This window comes from Xenopus laevis, chromosome 8S, assembly GCF_017654675.1.
Source record: "Xenopus laevis strain J_2021 chromosome 8S, Xenopus_laevis_v10.1, whole genome shotgun sequence".
In the NCBI taxonomy this organism is placed as follows: domain Eukaryota; kingdom Metazoa; phylum Chordata; class Amphibia; order Anura; family Pipidae; genus Xenopus; species Xenopus laevis.
The window spans coordinates 100,999,573-101,022,213 of record NC_054386.1 but is presented as its reverse complement, the minus strand read 5'-3'; the positions used below and the strand labels follow the sequence as shown (position 1 = coordinate 101,022,213).

The 22,641-nt window shown below is 42.9% G+C and overlaps 1 protein-coding gene across 1 annotated transcript in view; it reads right to left on the bottom strand.

The window, feature by feature from the left end:
- Window positions 1–8,996: 8,996 nt before the first annotated feature.
- Window positions 8,997–22,641, bottom strand: part of nr1i3.S (nuclear receptor subfamily 1 group I member 3 S homeolog) — a 20,970-nt gene continuing 7,325 nt past the window's right edge. Inside the window, exons 2-9 of the mRNA XM_041574532.1 lie at window positions 17,467–17,714; window positions 16,056–16,186; window positions 13,662–13,855; window positions 12,152–12,390; window positions 11,731–11,876; window positions 11,183–11,299; window positions 10,387–10,492; window positions 8,997–10,070 (exon numbers count right to left, since the gene is read on the bottom strand). Coding sequence (XP_041430466.1) covers window positions 9,935–10,070; window positions 10,387–10,492; window positions 11,183–11,299; window positions 11,731–11,876; window positions 12,152–12,390; window positions 13,662–13,855; window positions 16,056–16,186; window positions 17,467–17,714 — 1,317 coding nt within the window. The 3' untranslated portion in view covers window positions 8,997–9,934. The remainder of the gene's footprint in view (window positions 10,071–10,386; window positions 10,493–11,182; window positions 11,300–11,730; window positions 11,877–12,151; window positions 12,391–13,661; window positions 13,856–16,055; window positions 16,187–17,466; window positions 17,715–22,641) is intronic.

The following is a 22,641-nucleotide window of genomic DNA, read 5'->3' as shown; positions in this document are numbered from 1 at the left end:
GTGTGCCCAGAACATTCCTTCTCTGTATATTTGTATTTATACATATGGGAGGAGGAGGTGCCATATTGATTCCCTTAGACAGTACAGTATGAGGGTATAGCTTATTGTGTGCCCAGAACATTCCTTCTCTGTATATTTGTATTTATACATATGGGAGGAGGAGGTGCCATATTGATTCCCTTAGACAGTACAGTATGAGGGTATAGCTTATTGTGCGCCCAGAACATTCCTTCTCTGTATATTTGTATTTATACATATGGGAGGAGGGAGTTGCCATATTGATTCCCTTAGACAGTACAGTATGAGGGTATAGCTTATTGTGTGCCCAGAACATTCCTTCTCTGTATATTTGTATTTATACATATGGGAGGAGGAGGTGCCATATTGATTCCATTAGACAGTACAGTATGAGGGTATAGCTTATTGTGTGCCCAGAACATTCCTTCTCTGTATATTTGTATTTATACATATGGGAGGAGGGAGGTGCCATATTGATTCCCTTAGACAGTACAGTATGAGGGTATAGCTTATTGTGTGCCCAGAACATTCCTTCTCTGTATATTTGTATTTATACATATGGGAGGAGGAGGTGCCATATTGATTCCCTTAGACAGTACAGTATGAGGGTATAGCTTATTGTGTGCCCAGAACATTCCTTCTCTGTATATTTGTATTTATACATATGGGAGGAGGAGGTGCCATATTGATTCCCTTAGACAGTACAGTATGAGGGTATAGCTTATTGTGTGCCCAGAGCATTCCTTCTCTGTATATTTGTATTTATACATATAGGAGGAGGTGCCATATTGGTTCCCTTAGACAGTACAGTATGAGGGTATAGCTTATTGTGTGCCCAGAACATTCCTTCTCTGTATATTTGTATTTATACATATGGGAGGAGGGAGGTGCCATATTGATTCCCTTAGACAGTACAGTATGAGGGTATAGCTTATTGTGTGCCCAGAACATTCCAACTATGTGTATATATATTGACACATATTGCAGGAGATTAGTATCTATTACAGTCCAGTAGATGTGCTTTCCTGTTTACAAGCTGCAGAGGCAAGCATTATGACAGCTCCTGCTTATACATGGGGAGAAGAAGCAAAAGTATGAGTTTTATATTAGGTGTACCCTCAGATGAAATAAAAGATGCCCTTGAGGAGTGGCCCCCTAGTGGTGGTGTTGATAATCACGCAGCAGCATTTAGTCTTTCTGCAGTGCAATACGTTACTGACATTACAGGGATATTAAAGCTACAGTGACCTTTGTTGATCTCAGGGACCCTTCCGAGTCATCCCCGGGGATATATCTGCTATCAGTTTCACTGAGTTGTGATTACGCATTGGGGTAAAGGCTTCTGTTATTGAGAGCGGCGAGTGAATGAACAAGTTTACTCCTCTTTCACCACCACTAGGAGGCGCTGCAGCCTTGCACTTACTCCATTGTTACGTCACTGCTGATCTCTAACTCTTGAGCTTTACTCACTAACGCCTGCGGGTGGTGCTGTTTGTAAAAATAATATTCTTTCCCTTACTCTCTGTCTCTCTGCATTTCTTTCCCTTCATTTCTATTCTTGGTTCATAATCTGATCTATTTAATTGTTGACGGGCCGACTTGAGATCTAGTGCTGCTAAACTACAATTCCCAAACCTTGTTGTCTATACTAATATAACCCAGGGAACATGAAGTGCTTTATAGGTATATACTAACTCCTTCAAATATGACAGCACAATTCAGCAGGAACAGTCCCTAAGTTTGCTCATAGTCTGTACAGAGAGATCCCATAAAACTATGGCAGTATAGGTATTCCCTGTACTAAGCACAATTCAGCAGGAACAGTCCCTAAGTTTGCTCATAGTCTGTACAGAGAGATCCCATAAAACTATGGCAGCATAGGTATTCCCTGTACTAAGCACAATTCAGCAGGAACAGTCCCTAAGTTTGCTCATAGTCTGTACAGAGAGATCCCATAAAACTATGGCAGCATAGGTATTCCCTGTACTAAGCACAATTCAGCAGGAACAGTCCCTAAGTTTGCTCATAGTCTGTACAGAGAGATCCCATAAAACTATGGCAGCATAGGTATTCCCTGTACTAAGCACAATTCAGCAGGAACAGTCCCTAAGTTTGCTTATAGTCTGTACAGAGGGATCCCATAAAACTATGATAGCATAGGTATTCCTCTGTACTAAGCACAATTCAGCAGGAACAGTCCCTAAGTTTGCTCATAGTCTGTACAGAGAGATCCCATAAAACTATGATAGCATAGGTATTCCCTGTACTAAGCACAATTCAGCAGGAACAGTCCCTAAGTTTGCTTATAGTCTGTACAGAGGGATCCCATAAAACTATGGCAGCATAGGTATTCCCTGTACTAAGCACAATTCAGCAGGAACAGTCCCTAAGTTTGCTTATAGTCTGTACAGAGGGATCCCATAAAACTATGGCAGCATAGGTATTCCCTGTACTAAGCACAATTCAGCAGGAACAGTCCCTAAGTTTGCTCATAGTCTGTACAGAGAGATCCCATAAAACTATGATAGCATAGGTATTCCCTGTACTAAGCACAATTCAGCAGGAACAGTCCCCTAAGTTTGCTCATAGTCAGTACAGAGAGATCCCATAAAACTATGGCAGCATAGGTATTCCCAGTACTAAGCACAATTCAGCAGGAACAGTCCCTAAGTTTGCTCATAGTCAGTACAGAGAGATCCCATAAAACTATGGCAGCATAGGTATTCCCCTGTACTAAGCACAATTCAGCAGGAACAGTCCCCTAAGTTTGTTCATAGTCTGTACAGAGAGATCCCATAAAACTATGATAGCATAGGTATTCCCTGTACTAAGCACAATTCAGCAGGAACAGTCCCCTAAGTTTGCTCATAGTCAGTACAGAGAGATCCCATAAAACTATGGCAGCATAGGTATTCCCTGTACTAAGCACAATTCAGCAGGAACAGTCCCTAAATTTGCTCATAGTCAGTACAGAGAGATCCCATAAAACTATGACAGCATAGGTATTCCCTGTACTAAGCACAATTCAGCAGGAACAGTCCCCTAAGTTTGCTCATAGTCTATACAGAGAGATCCCATAAAACTATGGCAGCATAGGTATTCCCCTGTACTAAGCACAATTCAGCAGGAACAGTCCCTAAGTTTGCTCATAGTCTGTACAGAGAGATCCCATAAAACGATGGCAGCATAGGACTGAGCAGGGGTGTGGCCTAAACCAGTCAGATGTTTAGACAAAACAAAAATTATTTTGTTTGCCAGTAATTATGTGTAAATGATGAATAAACCAGGCTTATGTAATAACAATCTAACTGACTAAACCATACACTCAGTATTTCAGGGGTGTGTCATAAAGTTCTACGTATAAATCTGATTATCAATGCAGTGGGGACATGTGACACTGTGCCTTTAAGAGAAATACTGAATTAACTCCATCTCTAAAGTAATTAAAGTAAATTAAAGCTGCTGATTTCCATGAGTCATTCTGATGCCACAGGAGCATTGAGTATTCTACTCCTCCTCTGGAACCAAACCAGAGCTTTATTGGAAACCTCCTTCTAATCTGCTGTCAGTGGCATAACTAGAAATGACTGAGCCCCGGCTCTGGAAGGATGTGATTCCTAAACGTCATTTTAATTCGCACATTTCATTGTGACTGTGGGATAGCAGGTATAGTAGGGAGAGATGGTGTCTATAGTAACAGTGGGATAATAGTCTCTGGGAAGGGAGTGTGACTGTGGGATAGCAGGTATAGTAGGGAGAGATGGTGTCTATAGTAACAGTGGATAATAGTCTCTGGGAAGGGAGTGTGACTGTGGGATAGCAGGTATAGTAGGGAGAGATGGTGTCTATAGTAACAGTGGATAATAGTCTGTGGGAAGGGAGTGTGACTGTGGGATAGCAGGTATAGTAGGGAGAGATGGTGTCTATAGTAACAGTGGATAATAGTCTCTGGGAAGGGAGTGTGACTGTGGGATAGCAGGTATAGTAGGGAGAGATGGTGCCTATAGTAACAGTGGATAATAGTCTCTGGGAAGGGAGTGTGACTGTGGGATAGCAGGTATAGTAGGGAGAGATGGTGCCTATAGTAACAGTGGGTAATAGTCTCTGGGAAGGGAGTGTGACTGTGGGATAGCAGGTATAGTAGGGAGAGATGGTGTCTATAGTAACAGTGGATAATAGTCTCTGGGAAGGGAGTATGACTGTGAGATAGCAGGTATAGTAGGGAGAGATGGTGTCTATAGTAACAGTGGATAATAGTCTCTGGGAAGGGAGTATGACTGTGAGATAGCAGGTATAGTAGGGAGAGATGGTGTCTATAGTAACAGTGGGATAATAGTCTCTGCGAAGGGAGTGTGACTGTGGGATAGCAGGTGTAGTAGGGAGAGATGGTGTCTATAGTAACAGTGGGATAATAGTCTCTGGGAAGGGAGTGTGACTGTGGGATAGCAGGTATAGTAGGGAGAGATGGTGTCTATAGTAACAGTGGATAATAGTCTCTGGGAAGGGAGTATGACTGTGAGATAGCAGGTATAGTAGGGAGAGATGGTGTCTATAGTAACAGTGGATAATAGTCTCTGGGAAGGGAGTGTGACTGTGGGATAGCAGGTATAGTAGGGAGAGATGGTGTCTATAGTAACAGTGGATAATAGTCTCTGGGAAGGGAGTATGACTGTGAGATAGCAGGTATAGTAGGGAGAGATGGTGTCTATAGTAACAGTGGGATAATAGTCTCTGCGAAGGGAGTGTGACTGTGGGATAGCAGGTATAGTAGGGAGAGATGGTGTCTATAGTAACAGTGGGATAATAGTCTCTGGGAAGGGAGTGTGACTGTGGGATAGCAGGTATAGTAGGGAGAGATGGTGTCTATAGTAACAGTGGATAATAGTCTCTGGGAAGGGAGTATGACTGTGAGATAGCAGGTATAGTAGGGAGAGATGGTGTCTATAGTAACAGTGGATAATAGTCTCTGGGAAGGGAGTATGACTGTGAGATAGCAGGTATAGTAGGGAGAGATGGTATCTATAGTAACAGTGGGATAATAGTCTCTGCGAAGGGAGTGTGACTGTGGGATAGCAGGTATAGTAGGGAGAGATGGTGTCTATAGTAACAGTGGGATAATAGTCTCTGGGAAGGGAGTGTGACTGTGGGATAGCAGGTATAGTAGGGAGAGATGGTGTCTATAGTAACAGTGGATAATAGTCTCTGGGAAGGGAGTGTGACTGTGGGATAACAGGTATAGTAGGGAGAGATGGTGCCTATAGTAACAGTGGGATAATAGTCTCTGGGAAGGGAGTGTGACTGTGGGATAGAAGGTATAGTAGGGAGAGATGGTGTCTATAGTAACAGTGGGATAATAGTCTCTGGGAAGGGAGTATGACTGTGGGATAGCAGGTAAAGTAGGGAGAGATGGTGCCTATAGTAACAGTGGATAATAGTCTCTGGGAAGGTAGTGTGACTGTGGGATAGCAGGTATAGTAGGGAGAGATGGTGCCTATAGTAACAGTGGATAATAGTCTTTGGGAAGGTAGTGTGACTGTGGGATAGCAGGTATAGTAGGGAGAGATGGTGTCTATAGTAACAGTGGATAATAGTCTCTGGGAAGGGAGTGTGACTGTGGGATAGCAGGTATAGTAGGGAGAGATGGTGCCTATAGTAACAGTGGATAATAGTCTCTGGGAAGGGAGTGTGACTGTGGGATAGCAGGTGTAGTAGGGAGAGATGGTGCCTATAGTAACAGTGGATAATAGTCTCTGGGAAGGGAGTGTGACTGTGGGATAGCAGGTATAGTAGGGAGAGATGGTGCCTATAGTAACAGTGGATAATAGTCTCTGGGAAGGGAGTGTGACTGTGGGATAGCAGGTATAGTAGGGAGAGATGGTGTCTATAGTAACAGTGGATAATAGTCTCTGGGAAGGGAGTATGACTGTGAGATAGCAGGTATAGTAGGGAGAGATGGTGTCTATAGTAACAGTGGATAATAGTCTCTGGGAAGGGAGTATGACTGTGAGATAGCAGGTATAGTAGGGAGAGATGGTATCTATAGTAACAGTGGGATAATAGTCTCTGCGAAGGGAGTGTGACTGTGGGATAGCAGGTATAGTAGGGAGAGATGGTGCCTATAGTAACAGTGGATAATAGTCTCTGGGAAGGGAGTGTGACTGTGGGATAGCAGGTATAGTAGGGAGAGATGGTGTCTATAGTAACAGTGGATAATAGTCTCTGGGAAGGTAGTGTGTATCTGAATGACTATTGCTGCTCACTTCCCATCATGCCCATTACAACACATATTAGACAATGGGTGGCAGATTTAGAGCTGTCAGTGCCTGCTGGTGTCTGACGTATGGACGTAGATGTGCCTGGGCGAGATAGAGAAATCTACAATTCAGTTGTACCAGGTCCAGATGAACCAGTATTAAAACAAGATCAATTAGAGAACAATGGCAATTAACTTGGTTTTATTAAGAGTCATTGGGGTCATAGGTGTGCCTTTTATTCCAAAATGATGTTCTGTTGGTCACCAGGAGTAAAGACATCAGTGAGAGACAGTGTGATGTCCCTGAGTATATTCATTCCTTGGTGGGATCCCCTCGGCACAGTAGTAGTTAAAACCCTGCCTAGAGTTCCAATCCAGTTCATTGGGCATTGCTTTGTCAGCATCTCCCTTGCACGAAGCAACTGCTTTATTTTCCTTCTAAAACCATCTCATTTGCTTTGGATCAGCAGCTTCATGCTTCAGTTCTGCTGCAATTGCCTCATAAATTCTCAAAGTGCTGAGGCCAAGATGGAAACAGCCTCAAGCATGTGATATACTATATCTCTCTGGCTATATATACAGACAGATGTCTGATACACCAACTTCAAACAGATTGGATGGGAGTAGGATCTGATGTAGCTACTCCTTAAGGTAGACTTATAGGTGTAGATGGTTACAGATTAAGGTCAAAATTGAATTAACCTCCCAAAGCAGAAGTGTATGGTCACCTTGAGGCTCATGCAAGTGCTCACCTCTAGGGCCAATGAGAGGAACTCGTGGTGTTTTCACACACCCAAAACCCATAGTCTCTCTGTTGACTCAAGAAAGGCTACATTAGCAGCACCAAAACCAGGTTCATATGAACCCAGATCTCCTGGAATATCCATATTTTTGTAGACCTTCGTTCCAGAAGATTGGAGCTTACCGAACTTTGTGGTCAGTGTCCAAAACTTCAAACAAATTGGATGGGAGTAGGATCTGATGTAGCTACACCTTAAGGTAGACTTATAGGTGTAGATGGTTACAGAATAAGGTCAAAATTGACTAAACCTCCCGAAGGAGAAGTGTATGGTCACCTTGAGGCTCATGCAAGTGCTCACCTCTAGGGCCAATGAGAGGAACTCATGGTGTTTTCACACACCCAAAACCCATAGTCTCTCTGTTGACTCAAGAAAGGCTACATTAGCAGCACCAAAACCAGGTTCATATGAACCCAGATCTCCTGGAATATCCATATTTTTGTAGACCTTCGTTCCAGAAGATTGGAGCTTACCTAACTTTGTGGTCAGTGTCCAAAACTTCAAACAAATTGGATGGGAGTAGGATCTGATGTAGCTACACCTTAAGGTAGACTTATAGGTGTAGATGGTTACAGAATAAGGTCAAAATTGACTAAACCTCCCGAAGGAGAAGTGTATGGTCACCTTGAGGCTCATGCAAGTGCTCACCTCTAGGGCCAATGAGAGGAACTCATGGTGTTTTCACACACCCAAAACCCATAGTCTCTCTGTTGACTCAAGAAAGGCTACATTAGCAGCACCAAAACCAGGTTCATATGAACCCAGATCTCCTGGAATATCCATATTTTTGTAGACCTTCGTTCCAGAACATTGGAGCTTGCCTAACTTTGTGGTCAGTGTCCAAAACCAATACTCTGGCCCCACTTTGGCATGGAATAGACTCCAAGCAGCTAAACTCTAAATATGGTGATGTTTATGCTCTGTGAACATGATTGGAGGATCATCCTCCCCATCATCTAATTCTCCATAAAGATCTACAGCAATTCCTACATAAAAAGGAACTCTCGGGAGATGCTGAGAAATGCAAAGTGTACAGTAGATACTGAGTAATTACTAGTCACAAGATGAGAGTAAAACACTCTACTCTATGAGCCCATTATTCAAGTGGCTGAAGGATAATGGGAACCATGCCCAGCTCAAAGAATGAAAGGCCAGAGGAGCCAAGCTATTAGCAGATGCTTAAAGGCAACATAGACAATATGTACTTTTATGGCTGACTCAGCAAATGTATTTTCTTGCTACTTAAGCCTTACTCTATGCTGGTATTAGCAGTGTTCTTTTGCTTTCAAGAAGAATCATCATGTATTCCACCTTGATTGTGCAACCTAGTCTGCAGCTCCCCATTGCCAAAGTTCAGTAGGTTTTATTTCCAGCTGGAAAAGCCAAGGTTTTTATTCTTAGGACATTCAGGTTCATGCAAGTGCTCACTGTTAGGGCCAATGAGAGGAACTCTTGGTGTTCTCAGACACCCAAATCCCATAGTCTCTTTGTTCACTCAAGAAAGGCTAAATTAGCAGCACTAAAACCTGATATACTGTAGATGAATCCAGATCTCCTGGAATATCCAAATGTTTGTAGGCCTTTTTTCTAGACAATTGGAGCTTACCAAACTCTGTGGTCAGTGTCCAAAACCAGTACTCTGACCCCACCTTGGCATAAAATAGACTCCAGGCAGCCATGGTGACATTTATGCCCAGTGAACATTGTAGGAGGACCATCTTTCTCATCAGCTAATTCTCCATAAAGATCTACAGAAATTCCTTCATTAAAAGGAACTCTCTGGAGATGCTGTGAAATGCAAAGTGTTCAGTAGATACTGAGTAATTACTAGTCACAAGTGGCTGAAGGATAATGGGAACCATGCCCAGCTCAATAAATGAAAGGCCAAGCTATTAGAAGATGCTTAAAGGCTACATAGACATTACTTATTCCAAGAACATTTTTATTATTAAGTACTTTCATGGCTGACTCAGCAAAGGTATTTTCTTGCTACTTAAGGCTTACTCTATGCTGGTCTTAGCAGGGTTCTTCTGCTTTCGAGATGAACCATCAAGCATTCCACCTTGATCATGTAACCTAGTCTGCAGCTCCCCATTGCAGAAGTTCAGTAGGTTTGATTTCCAGGTGGACAAGCCAAGGTTTTTATTTTTGGGATCTTGGTTAAAAATGTTATATGAAGATAATAGTCCACCATGGTGGGCCATCACCCCGTTTTTATCTACATCGAAAACATCCTGAAGAACGTATTTTCTATTAAAGTGGCACTGCAGTAAAAAAAATCATACAAAAATAGTTGGGTGACCATAATTGGTGCAGACATTACCAAATAAGGCTGATCTGGACTTCATAAGGGTGAAAACTTAAGGCAACATGAACACATTAGTTTATATTCTGGCAATGTTGCACAGTCTCTGGTTGTTGGGTAAGGAGAAACAGCATCAGCTTTTGAGTAGGCTTCCTTACAGGTTATTGGCTGCTATTGAGTCACATTAAAGTGACACTGGGGTTTAGCATGTTGGATCCCATAAGAGAGCTCCTTCATTGATATTGTGTAGTAGTGGTGATGAATATAAAAGAAGATGGCAAGCCATGGAGGGCCATGGAAGGCTTAGTAAGTGCAAAGTAAAGGTCCACTTGGAATCACCATTCACAGGTCCTTTACGAGGATACGGGATTGAGTAGGACCAGTGCTTCAAATAAAGCCTCAATGTTGATTATCCAGCTTTAACGGGATCCACCACTTCTTGTGCGTCTGTAGACATCTTGTACGTCTGTAGAGACTATTTCCCCCCCACACACACACAGTCTCATGATTGTTAAAGTTACCTCCCAATCGTGTTTATTGGTTGGGAGGCTGCAAATTTTAGAATAAAATCTCTTTCATCAGAGGGGTGACGTTTTCAGAAGATATATCCTGAATGTGAAGGATCTGACGCGTGTACTCCTCATTTAAAGTGCGAAGTTCAGTCAACAAGGAGAGGAGTTTAGGGTAGAGGAACCTGTCCAAAGTCACATAGGCCACAGGTCAATGATAGACACAAGGATAAATAATCACCAATGTAAGCACAGGTAACTAAATACAAGTTGTTTTTACTATATTGAGAAACATCAGCTAAGCATACAAATGTTCTGTGGCAGGACTTTCCCTAACTTCTATAAAAGTGTTTACAAACCATAGCCATTGTCTTTCACGGAGGATAATTGTCCAAAGCAGCAACAAAAATAGTTTGCTCGATATTCAGTAACAGAAATCTACCTATGGAAGACAGCTCTGGGTTTATAGTGCTACTAAAAAGTGGGTGATCTCTTCCTTACCTGCCCTCTGGAGGTGGGTGGTGGAGATCCATGTAGCATTTCAACGTTAAAGCCAAGTTCTCCTGCATCTCGTCAATAATATCATGTTCAACCACACCTGGCCGGTCTATGAGAATGGAAAACTGTGAGTTGCTAGACAGACACTTCAGGGCAAGATGGAGACAGGAGGACAAGAACGAGACTGTAGGACAAGTAGAAGGACAAGATGAAGAAAGTAGGGGCAGATGAAAGTATGATACAACAAAGTAGGACAAGATAGAGACAGCAAGGAAATATGGTGGCAGTAGGACAAGATGAAGGCAGTAACACAATTTAGAGACAGTATGACAATATGGAGACAGCAGTGAAATATATTGACAGCATGCCAAGCTTGTGACAGTAAGGGCAATATGGAGACAACTAATCAGGACCTTTCCAGATAAAGACGCCTTACAGTCGCAGTAAGGCAAAATGAAATAATTATAACAAGATACAAGAAGATTACAACAAAATAGTAGGAGAGGATGGTGACAGTAGTAAAAAATTAAAATATTAGGAGAAGATGGTGACAGTAGGGCAAGAAGGAGGCAAAAGGGCAAGATGGAGACAGTGGGGCAAGATGGAGACAGTAGGAAAAAATCTAAATAGTAGGAGAGGGTAGTGACAGTAGGGCAAGAGGGAGACAACAAGGCAAGATGGAGAAAATAAGGCAATAGGGAGACAGTAGGCCACGATGGTGACAATGGAAGAAGAGGTTGCCCATCCAGCAGAAGGTCAATACCCACTGATAGCTAATGGGCTTATGGGATGTGCTTACCAGGAGCAAAGAGGCAAAGGGCTTCTATCAAGGCATATTCGGCCTCATGAAGATTCAGTTTCTTCAACATGAGTTGAAATTTCATCATCGGTTCCAGGTACATCTCTTGGAATCCGGCTGAATTGGGGAAAAACATAAAGATTGTGACAACCAGAAGATACCCATGTCACCTACTTCACGGTACCAATCATGTTTGGTCGCTGGGGCAAAGATAACAAAAAGTGTACCAATATCTAGGGCAAAGATACCAAAAAATAAGTGAACCTCCCCTTTGTATTTATATTCTATCTGTCTCTCTGTACGTCCTACTTCTGGGCTACTCTCTTTCCCATGGTCAGAGACAACTCTCCTCACAGTACATACTCAGGCTCAGATCTTTGATTTATTTACTTCCAGTTCCTGGTACAGTGGATCTCTTTACCTAGTGGAGAGGTTCCTTTCAGGTCTCTCGAGGTCCATCCATTACAATAGTCTTGCTAAAATGTTGGTCATGAGGTGGCAATATTGTACATTTGGTCTACTGACTCCAGTTAGAGGCGAATACTCACTTATAACACCATCCCTTATGCTGAATTTATGTTTTCCACACTCAAAGAGATTGGTCTCTGTGTTGTAGACCCGGTTGAACTGAACATGGGCGACCTCCATGGACGATCCTTTAAGAAGTGAGATCTGATCCTCGATAGGAAGTGCCCTGGTGGGTGACAAGGGTCAGGAACGGTCACTGGAAAACACTTCTTGAGCTGTAGCCTCTTTCCTTCCCTTACATTCCCCATAGCATATTGGCCTCTCTATGTTATTCCAGTCATGTGACTGTAGCTCATAGATACACAGGTGGAAGGAAGTAGATAGGCCCACCAATAGCAACTGCCAGATCATATACTTTATGGTTTAAAACCTTAACACCTAATAAGACCGATAACAATAAAAGCCTTGGATTAGGTGGCAGCAGGAATATGGAAGTCTCACCGGAAAGCTGGAATCTCCTTGGCAAACTGGATGACCTGCTGGATCATGTACGTGCTGAGATCAGCAAAATGGGGCAAATCGCCGTCCGTAGAACTGCTGAAGATCAGCTGGGGATCAGCCAAGTCTTTGTGATTGGATTCCGCAAGACTCAGATCAGAGAAGAGGCCGTCTGTAGGAAACCCAGTTGGGCTGGGGATGGTGTAATTGTTGTATACGAACATGTGCACCCTGGGCTGAGGCTGCAGAACAACAGAGATGGGGGTTTCAGAAAATGAGGTAGTAGCTTATGTGTGCCCAGAACATTCCTACTCTGTATATTTGTATTTATACATATGGGAGGAGGAGGTGCCATATTGATTCCCTTAGACAGTACAGTATGAGGGTATAGCTTATGTGTGCCCAGAACATTCCTACTCTGTATATTTGTATTTATACATATGGGAGGAGGGGGTGCCATATTGATTCCCTTAGACAGTACAGTATGAGGGTATAGCTTATTGTGTGCCCAGAACATTCCTTCTCTGTATATTTGTATTTATACATATGGGAGGAGGAGGTGCCATATTGATTCCCTTAGACAGTACAGTATGAGGGTATAGCTTATTGTGTGCCCAGAACATTCCTTCTCTGTATATTTGTATTTATACATATGGGAGGAGGAGGTGCCATATTGATTCCCTTAGACAGGACAGTATGAGGGTATAGCTTATTGTGTGCCCAGAACATTCCTTCTCTGTATATTTGTATTTATACATATGGGAGGAGGTGCCATATTGATTCCCTTAGACAGTACAGTATGAGTGTATAGCTTATTGTGTGCCCAGAACATTCCTTCTCTGTATATTTGTATTTATACATATGGGAGGAGGTGCCATATTGATTCCCTTAGACAGTACAGTATGAGGGTATAGCTTATTGTGTGCCCAGAACATTCCTTCTCTGTATATTTGTATTTATACATATGGGAGGAGGGAGGTGCCATATTGATTCCCTTAGACAGTACAGTATGAGGGTATAGCTTATTGTATGCCCAGAACATTTCTTCTCTGTATATTTGTATTTATACATATGGGAGGAGGGAGGTGCCATATTGATTCCCTTAGACAGTACAGTATGAGGGTATAGCTTATTGTGTGCCCATAACATTCCTTCTCTGTACAGTTGGATGGGAATGTTTCAGAGGTTTGTAAGGACAATAAGATGTGGGCACGTGCCAGTGGGTAGTACAAAGGACACACTGTAGCTAATGTGTAACCAGAGCAGCACATGGGATGACAAGTTATTAGGTTGGAGGTTCCTGATGGAGGAACTCTCTGTGCTGACCCAGTGTATTTTCCCTTCTCTATGGGGCAGGACTTTGGGTCACTGTATGAGAGTCCATGACAAAATAAAGGAAAAGCCCCAAATGGCCTATAAAGACATGGCCTATTGAGTGTAGGAGTTTGGTTTAGCTCCCATTGATTTCCCTGTACTTGTCACTAGCTTATTGGGGTTCAGTGGATGAGCTCACCCGGTAATGCTTGAACTTGGAGAGAGTGGGGTCGAAGTGTTTGAGGTGCGTCTCAGTGAGGAGGGAGACCAACTTCATCTGCTCCTCCGTCAGTGACCCCATGACTGGCTCCGGCTCCCTCCTGCTCTGTCTCTCATGTTTCTTCCTGCTCCTCAGGGCCCGGCGCTCGGCTAGTGCTCGCTCACTCATTATCACTAGGGACACAAACAATGGGGTTACCATGATGTATTACTGCCAACGCTGAGTGTTCCTTGTTCCAATGGTCAGATACGTGCCCAGGCCTGGACTGACAGTTTGTGGGTTCAGGCAACTCACTCACACTCACTGTACACCAGTCTCACTCACACTCACTGTACACCAGTCTCACTCACACTCACTGTACACCAGTCTCACACTCACTGTACACCAGTCTCACACTCACTGTACACCAGTCTCACTTACTCACTGTACACCAGTCTCATTCATTGTACACCAGTCTCACTCACACTCACGGTACACCAGTCTCACTCACACTCACTGTACACCAGTCTCACTCACTGTACACCAGTCTCACTCACACTCACTGTACACCAGTCTCACTCACACTCATGGTACACCAGTCTTACACTCACTGTACACCAGTCTCACTCACACTCACTGTACACCAGTCTCACTCACTGTACACCAGTCTCACTCACACTCACTGTACACCAGTCTCACTCTCACTCACTGTACACCAGTCTCACTCACACTCACTGTACACCAGTCTCACTCACACTCATGGTACACCAGTCTTACACTCACTGTACACCAGTCTCACTCACACTCACTGTACACCAGTCTCACTCACTGTACACCAGTCTCACTCACACTCACTGTACACCAGTCTCACTCACACTCGCTGTACACCAGTCTCACTCACACTCACTGTACACCAGTCTCACTCACACTCACTGTACACCAGTCTCACACTCACTGTACACCAGTCTCACACTCACTGTACACCAGTCTCACACTCACTGTACACCAGTCTCACACTCACTGTACACCAGTCTCACACTCACTGTACTCCAGTCTCACTCACACTCTCTGTACACCAGTCTCACTCACACTCACTGTACACCAGTCTTACTCACACTCTCTGTACACCAGTCTCACTCACACTCACTGTACACCAGTCTCACTCACACTCACTGTACACCAGTCTCACTCACACTCACTGTACACCAGTCTCACTCACACTCACTGTACACCAGTCTCACTCACACTCACTGTACACCAGTCTCACTCACACTCACTGTACACCAGTCTCACTCACACTCGCTGTACACCAGTCTCACTCACACTCACTGTACACCAGTCTCACTCACACTCACTGTACACCAGTCTCACTCACACTCACTGTACACCAGTCTCACTCACACTCGCTGTACACCAGTCTCACTCACACTCACTGTACACCAGTCTCACTCACACTCACTGTACACCAGTCTCACACTCACTGTACACCAGTCTCACACTCACTGTACACCAGTCTCACACTCACTGTACACCAGTCTCACTCACACTCACTGTACACCAGTCTCACTCACACTCTCTGTACACCAGTCTCACTCACACTCACTGTACACCAGTCTCACTCACACTCACTGTACACCAGTCTCACTCACACTCACTGTACACCAGTCTCACTCACACTCACTGTACACCAGTCTGACTCACACTCACTGTACACCAGTCTGACTCACACTCACTGTACACCAGTCTCACTCACACTCACTGTACACCAGTCTCACTCACACTCACTGTACACCAGTCTCACTCACACTCACTGTACACCAGTCTCACTCACACTCACTGTACACCAGTCTCACTCACACTCACTGTACACATCTCTGTGCTCCACATCCGTCACATTTAATTTATCGCTACGGTGGCTGAGGGGTATAGCGAGTGCATCAAATCGGTGTAAACATCAATGGGGAGGGGGGGCGAGGAAGAGTTTGGTTTGGAGGATGATAATGGTTGAGATTTTTTATAGATTTATTTCAGCATCTTTGAGCATTAAAGAGACAATATGTTACACCAGGGCTGGAATACAGACTCCAAATGTGGCCCTATGTAAGATTTATAGGGCCCCCAGACTAGAGCTCCTCTTCGTCTGACACCACAATTGAGTATAAACTGACCCTGGAGCACAGAATATACTATATAAGTGCCCCCCGCTGTATGGAAACCCTTGGTTTGGCCGAAGCCTCGCAGCAAAGGCTTGTGGGAGCCTCACTCACTTTGTGCAACGGATTCCTGACTTTAATGGACTTGTGCAGCGAGGCTGCGGGAGAATCAGGTCTATTGGGTTGAAGGTTCTCTGGGAGAAGCTCCATTTCCCCATTTGTTGCCTGAGAGTGAACTTACTGTCTTTCCTCATCCCCACGGAGAAGCATTTGTGTAGCCTGCAGGCCTGGCAGCGCCTCCGCTTGGCTTTGGTAACGGGGCAAGTCCGGGTGAAGGGGCAAGTGAAGTGTAACCCTTTGCTGACCGAACGCCTGCAGAGAACATGAGAGGCATTATATTATATATTATATATCAGATTATTACTATATATTATACTGTACATTATATATCAGATTATTACTATATATTATACATTATATATCAGATTATTACTATATATTATATATCAGATTATTACTATATATTACATATTATATATCAGATTATTACTATATATTATATATCAGATTATTACTATATATTATACTGTACATTATATATCAGATTATTACTATATATTATACATTATATATCAGATTATTACTATATATTATATATCAGATTATTACTATATATTACATATTATATATCAGATTATTACTATATATTATATATCAGATTATTACTATATATTACATATTATATATCAGATTATTACTATATATCATATTGGGATAGGGGGCAGAGCTGTCAAGTAGTTGTTGAACTACACTTTCCAGCTGGAAGGTTCATTCCCCAATAACTAGAGGGCGGCCGGGTGAATATCCCTGCTCTCTCTTTCTATAGAGTTGTCCTCATGTCCTTCATTCCCAAAAGTGGCCTATCGAGTGAAGGAAATGAAACAGCGCCACCTGCTGGTGACAAATTGTATCTGTCTCATTCCAGAAGGCCAGATAAATGGGTTGGAGGGGAGGACTCAGCTCCTTTACAATAGTATTTACTGGATAGACCTTTGTTAGTAGCATCACAGGGAGTGACAGTGAAGAACTGCTCCTTCTTACTGTCCCTTCACTGTCTCACTTATTGTCTCTTTTCTTTCTGGGAATCTCATTTCTCTTACATCGACCCCCACATTGCATGGTACAGTCAGTCGGTCTATCCTTAGCTGCACTCTGCCCCCTCTGGCTGTGAGTGGTACTGCCCCTGGTGTAACAGTTGTGCCCCCTCTGGCTGTGAGTGGTACTGCCCCTGGTGTAACAGTTGTGCCCCCTCTGGCTGTGAGTGGTACTGCCCCTGGTGTAACAGTTGTGCCCCCTCTGGCTGTGAGTGGTACTGTCCCTGGTGTAACAGTAGTGCCCCCTCTGGCTGTGAGTGGTACTGCCCCTGGTGTAACAGTTGTGCCCCCTCTGGCTGTGAGTGGTACTGCCCCTGGTGTAGCAGTTGTGCCCCGTCTGGCTGTGAGTGGTACTGCCCTGCTCATATAAGCATTGTGTCCTCTGTGGTGGAAAGTGGTACTGCAACTCTCAGTTGGAAGAGGCGCCCTCTGTGGCTATAGGGGGTACTGCAGGCCGTATATCAAGGAGATGATCCACAACCCAAGCCAAGTTCTCACCTGAAAAACCCTTTGCAGCCTTCACAGGTGAGGACGTGGAAGTGGTAGCCATTGGCCTTGTCCCCGCACACAGAGCACAACTTCTCCTCTCCATCGGGGTCGTTGTCCTCACTCTCGCTGACCTTTAAGCTTAATGTTGGGGTGCTGGATGACCCCGTGCTGCTGCTGCTGTCGTCTTCATACAAAGAGAACATGGTGGGAGTCCAGTCCGGCTGGGTGATGTGCAGGTCTAAATCCACCACATTCATCTGGCCAATGAGAGATCAGAATAAGTTAGGGAATCGGGAACAAATTTCATAGTCAGTGGTCTGGGAATCCTGGCCACTGCTGGAATCCAAGATTGTTCTTAAGTTAATGTAAAGATGAACTTCCCCTTTAACTAAGTGTTAGTATGTTATAGATGGACCTATTTAAAGGGTAAGTAAACCTGAAAAATTAGGGAATGTCAAACGGACGAGGACGCTATTCTAAGCGCTTTCATCAATTACACTCATTATTTAATTTTTTTTAATTCCAAGATATTAAGGGATACATGTACTGTTAATATGAATGAATTTTGTTACAACAGCGCCACCTGCTGGTCATTTTCCCACCAGTCTGACCAGCAAGTAGTCAAGGAAGTTGTCAGGAGAAAGAAAGAGGCTGATGTTCTTCTGCTTAGGAATAAAATTAGAAACCTTTCTCACATCTTTCCTAAGCAGAAGAACATCAGCCTCTTTCTTTCTCCTGACAACTTCCTTGACTACTTGCTGGTCAGACTGGTGGGAAACTGACCAGCAGGTGGCGCTGTTGTAACAAATTCATTCATATTAACAGCACATGTATCCCTTAATATCTTGGAATAAAAACAAATTAAATAATGAATGTACTTTGCAAAAGTGCTTAAAATAGCCCCCTCGTCAATTTTACATTCAATTACTCAAAAGGTTTACTTATCCTTTAAGCGACTTTTCACTTGGTCTTACATAATTTTGTATAATGCTTACATTCTTTTCATTTATTTTCTGCCTCTTTCCCACCTACAGCTGAACATTCTTGTTGTCAGGGTCACCGACCCCAAGATATTACAGGATACATGTACTGTTAATATAGAATTGTGCCAGTGCTTGTAAAGGGGATTTTTAGTGCAATCAAAGGGAACCGCTTTAGCACCAAATTTTTAGTCTTATTAAAAATGCCGTTCTCAGTGTCCGAACCCTTAAGAACTGTTTTTCATTGGGTTTGCAACATTGACAAATTACAAAATATTTAAAATAAAAAATAAAATAAATCATTTAAGACCTTTCCCGTTATTTGTCCTTTAGAGGGGTTGTTCCCCTTTAAATAAACTTTTAGTAAGACGTAGAAAGTGATATCCTGAGACAATTTACAATTGCCTTCTATTTGGTATTATTTGTGTTTTTTGAGTTATTTAGCTTTTTATTCAGCAGCTCTCCAGCTTGCAAGATCTGCAATCTAGTTGCTAGGGTCCAAATTACCATAGCAGCAGCCATTGCTTTTGGAATATGAACAGGAGAGATCTAAATAGAAAGAAGAGTAAGTAGTAATAGTTTAAGCAGCAATAACAGTAATATTGTAGCCTTAGAAAGAGTTTTGGTTTTCAGATGGGGTCAGCGACCCCCCCATTGGAAAGCTGTAAAGAGTCAAATAATTGAAAAACTAGAAAGAATGAAGGCCAATTGAAACGTTGCTTAGAATTTGCTGTGCTTATAACATACTAAAAGTTAACGTAATGGTGAACCGTCATTTTCTATAAATAAATAATATATATATTGGGTGATTTTTAGTGAAATCTATGGGAGCCGCTTTGTGGAACATTAATTTGGGTTTGTAGCTGGCAGTGGAAGGTGACAGTTAGTTGGCTGAAGTCCACTGACTCAGGGAATATATAAGGCGACAGTTATAGGAGTTATTGAGCTGGCGGCGTGACAGTTGGGGAATTAAAGAGACGCGCAGCTTTATTGGCCGACCTGCCGGCTACACAAGCAATCGATCGGCAGTCAGTATAAACATTTTATGAGTTGTGTTATTTTATTTATAGACTGCGTCAATCTAACGGCGAGATGTGGATACGACATTGCTCATATCATCAAGGTGTCGGTGACCCTAGCAACCAGGCCCCATGGAAATGACAACAAAACACACGTTCCTTCTATTTCCCAATGGCTTTATGTCTGTCTCTGCTTTATAATTGGTAAATACAGCAACTTGCTGATTGACTGAATCTGGTTCAACTCGTCTTCCCTGAAACCTCTGCTCTACTGACCAACTTCTCAATCACCTGCGGGATTTTCTCACCTGGTAACGAGATAAGCCGCGAGCTCCGGCACATATGTACCTAAATACAAGGCTGGAATGTTCTGTGTGTACAGTAAGCTCCACCCCTGTACTGTCTATGGCTCCTCCTCCCATATGTATAAATACAAATATACAGAGAAGGAATGTTCTGGGCACACAATAAGCTATACCCTCATACTGTACTGTCTAAGGGAATCAATATGGCACCTCCCTCCTCCCATATGTATAAATACAAATATACAGAGAAGGAATGTTCTGGGCACACAATAAGCTATACCCTCATACTGTACTGTCTAAGGGAATCAATATGGCACCTCCTCCTCCCATATGTATAAATACAAATATACAGAGAAGGAATGTTCTGGGCACACAATAAGCTATACCCTCATACTGTACTGTCTAAGGGAATCAATATGGCACCTCCTCCTCCCATATGTATAAATACAAATATACAGAGAAGGAATGTTCTGGGCACACAATAAGCTATACCCTCATACTGTACTGTCTATGGGGCAGGGGGTTAAAGGGCAAATAAGATGTTCTAGGACAGCTAATGCCTGACATTTCCAGTTCTGTCTATAAAGCCGGTGTCCCAGGGAGAAATATGTCAATTATTTACAGTAGATGTGTTACTGTGTGTATGTGTTAGTGTGTGTGTTAGTGTGTGTGTTAGTGTGTGTGTTAGTGTGTGTTAGTGTATGTGTTAGTGTGTGTGTTAGTGTGTGTGTTAGTGTATGTGTTAGTGTGTGTGTTAGTGTGTGTGTTAGTGTGTGTGAGTGCAGCCGAGCGAGATCAGATAAAGTGGTGTTTCCGTGTGACACCCCTTGCGGGATTTTGTTGTTTGTTTGAGGAACAGCCTGTGCTGTTTGCTGGACTGTGACGGGGCCCCTATCAAGGGATCTATAAGGCATTTGTATCATAGGAACACATTGTACAGATTATAGCAGGGCCCAGGCTTAGGTAACACAACCCCCAGCCAAACTCTACAAGGATATCATGGAGCAGACGGCGCTTCATGGGAGCAAAAGTAACACCGTAGTTGTGCTTGGAAACAAGAATCTTGTGTATCAGGTTCAACCCTTCACTAAATCATTCCTAGAGATCAGACCATCCAGGGCTTAAAGGGGATATAAACCCACAACTTCCTAAAATAGAATGTCCCACCCTAAATACAAATATATGGAGAAGGGTCGGTGTAGCAAAGGGGAAGCTAAACCCTCGTTATCTTATATTTCTAGAAGTCGTTTATTTATATCGATGTCTTTTTTGTGTTATTGTCCCCGAAGTTCAATGTGAAACAGACAGACGTCCTGGTTTGTGCCCAACAACATGTTGGGGCAAATTTACTTATGGTCGAATATCGAGGGTTAATTAACCCTCGATATTCGTCTGCCGAATTGAAATCCTTCGAATATCGAAGTCGAAGGATTTACCGCAATTCGTCCGATCGAACGAAAAATCGTCCGATCGAACGATTAAATCCTTTGAATCGAACGATTCGAAGGATTTTAATCCATCGATCGAACGATTTTTCTTCGACCTAAAAATTGTTCAAAAGCCTATGGGGACCTTCCCCATTGACTAACATTGATTTCGGTAGGTTTTAGGTGGCGAACTAGGGGGTTGAAGTTTTTTTTTAAAGAGACAGTACTTCGACTATCGAATGGTCGAACAGTCGAACGATTTTTAGTTTGAATCGTTCGATTCGAAGTCGAAGGTCGAAGTAGCCCATTCGAAGGTCGAAGTAGCCAAAAAAATAATTCGAAATTCAAAGTTTTTTTTATTCTATTCCATCACTCGAGTTTAGTAAATGGGCCCCGTTGTGTGATTAATGCTGGCCGGGCGCCCAAACAATAAATCTATTATTTTCCTTCCCCAGTGTCCATGTCCTGCCATGCTGCTTTCTTATTCCACCTGGTGTATATAGATTTATATAGATTTATATAGATTTATATAGATTTATATAGATTTATACATTCTGTGTGTTCTTCTCACTCCTGATACCCTGACTGCTCCAGTTTTAGTTCATCTTTCCTCCCAACGTCCAACCTCAAAGCTTCTCACAGGGCAGTGATGTCTCTGATGGACTCGAGTAACAACTGTGTGTGGGGTCAGGACCTACTTACTCAACAACTGTCTCTATGTAATGTCCAAAGGTGTCTGTATTGGGGTGATAACCCTGAGCCCTAAAATGTATCTTACCCTGTAGAGCTGAAGGGGCGAGAGACAGAAGGAGAGAAGGGAAAGGGGGTTCAGGAGTAGAGAGACAAATGGGGGAGAGGAGAAATATAGAAGGGGAGATAAATACTTTCTTGAAAACACTTCTGGGAAGTTGAATGAATCAGTGCAGAATAAAGATATGTGTTTGATTTAATTACTGTTTGTACTGAATATTATATAACCTCCCTGTGTATTGTAATCATTAACTGCCGCCCTGACTGACACCAATTAGAGTTATTGTATATAGCAACAGCCCTGCCCACAATAAGCTATACCCTCATACTGTACTGTCTAAGGGAATCAATATGGCACCTCCTCCTCCCATATGTATAAATACAAATATACAGAGAAGGAATGTTCTGGGCACACAATAAGCTATACCCTCATACTGTACTGTCTAAGGGAATCAATATGGCACCTCCTCCTCCCATATGTATAAATACAAATATACAGAGAAGGAATGTTCTGGACACACAATAAGTTATACCCTCATACTGTACTGTCTAAGGGAATCAATATGGCACCTCCCTCCTCCCATATGTATAAATACAAATATACAGAGAAGGAATGTTCTGGACACACAATAAGTTATACCCTCATACTATACAGTGTAAGACAGGGATCCTCAACCTTTTTTACCCGTGAGTCACATTCAAA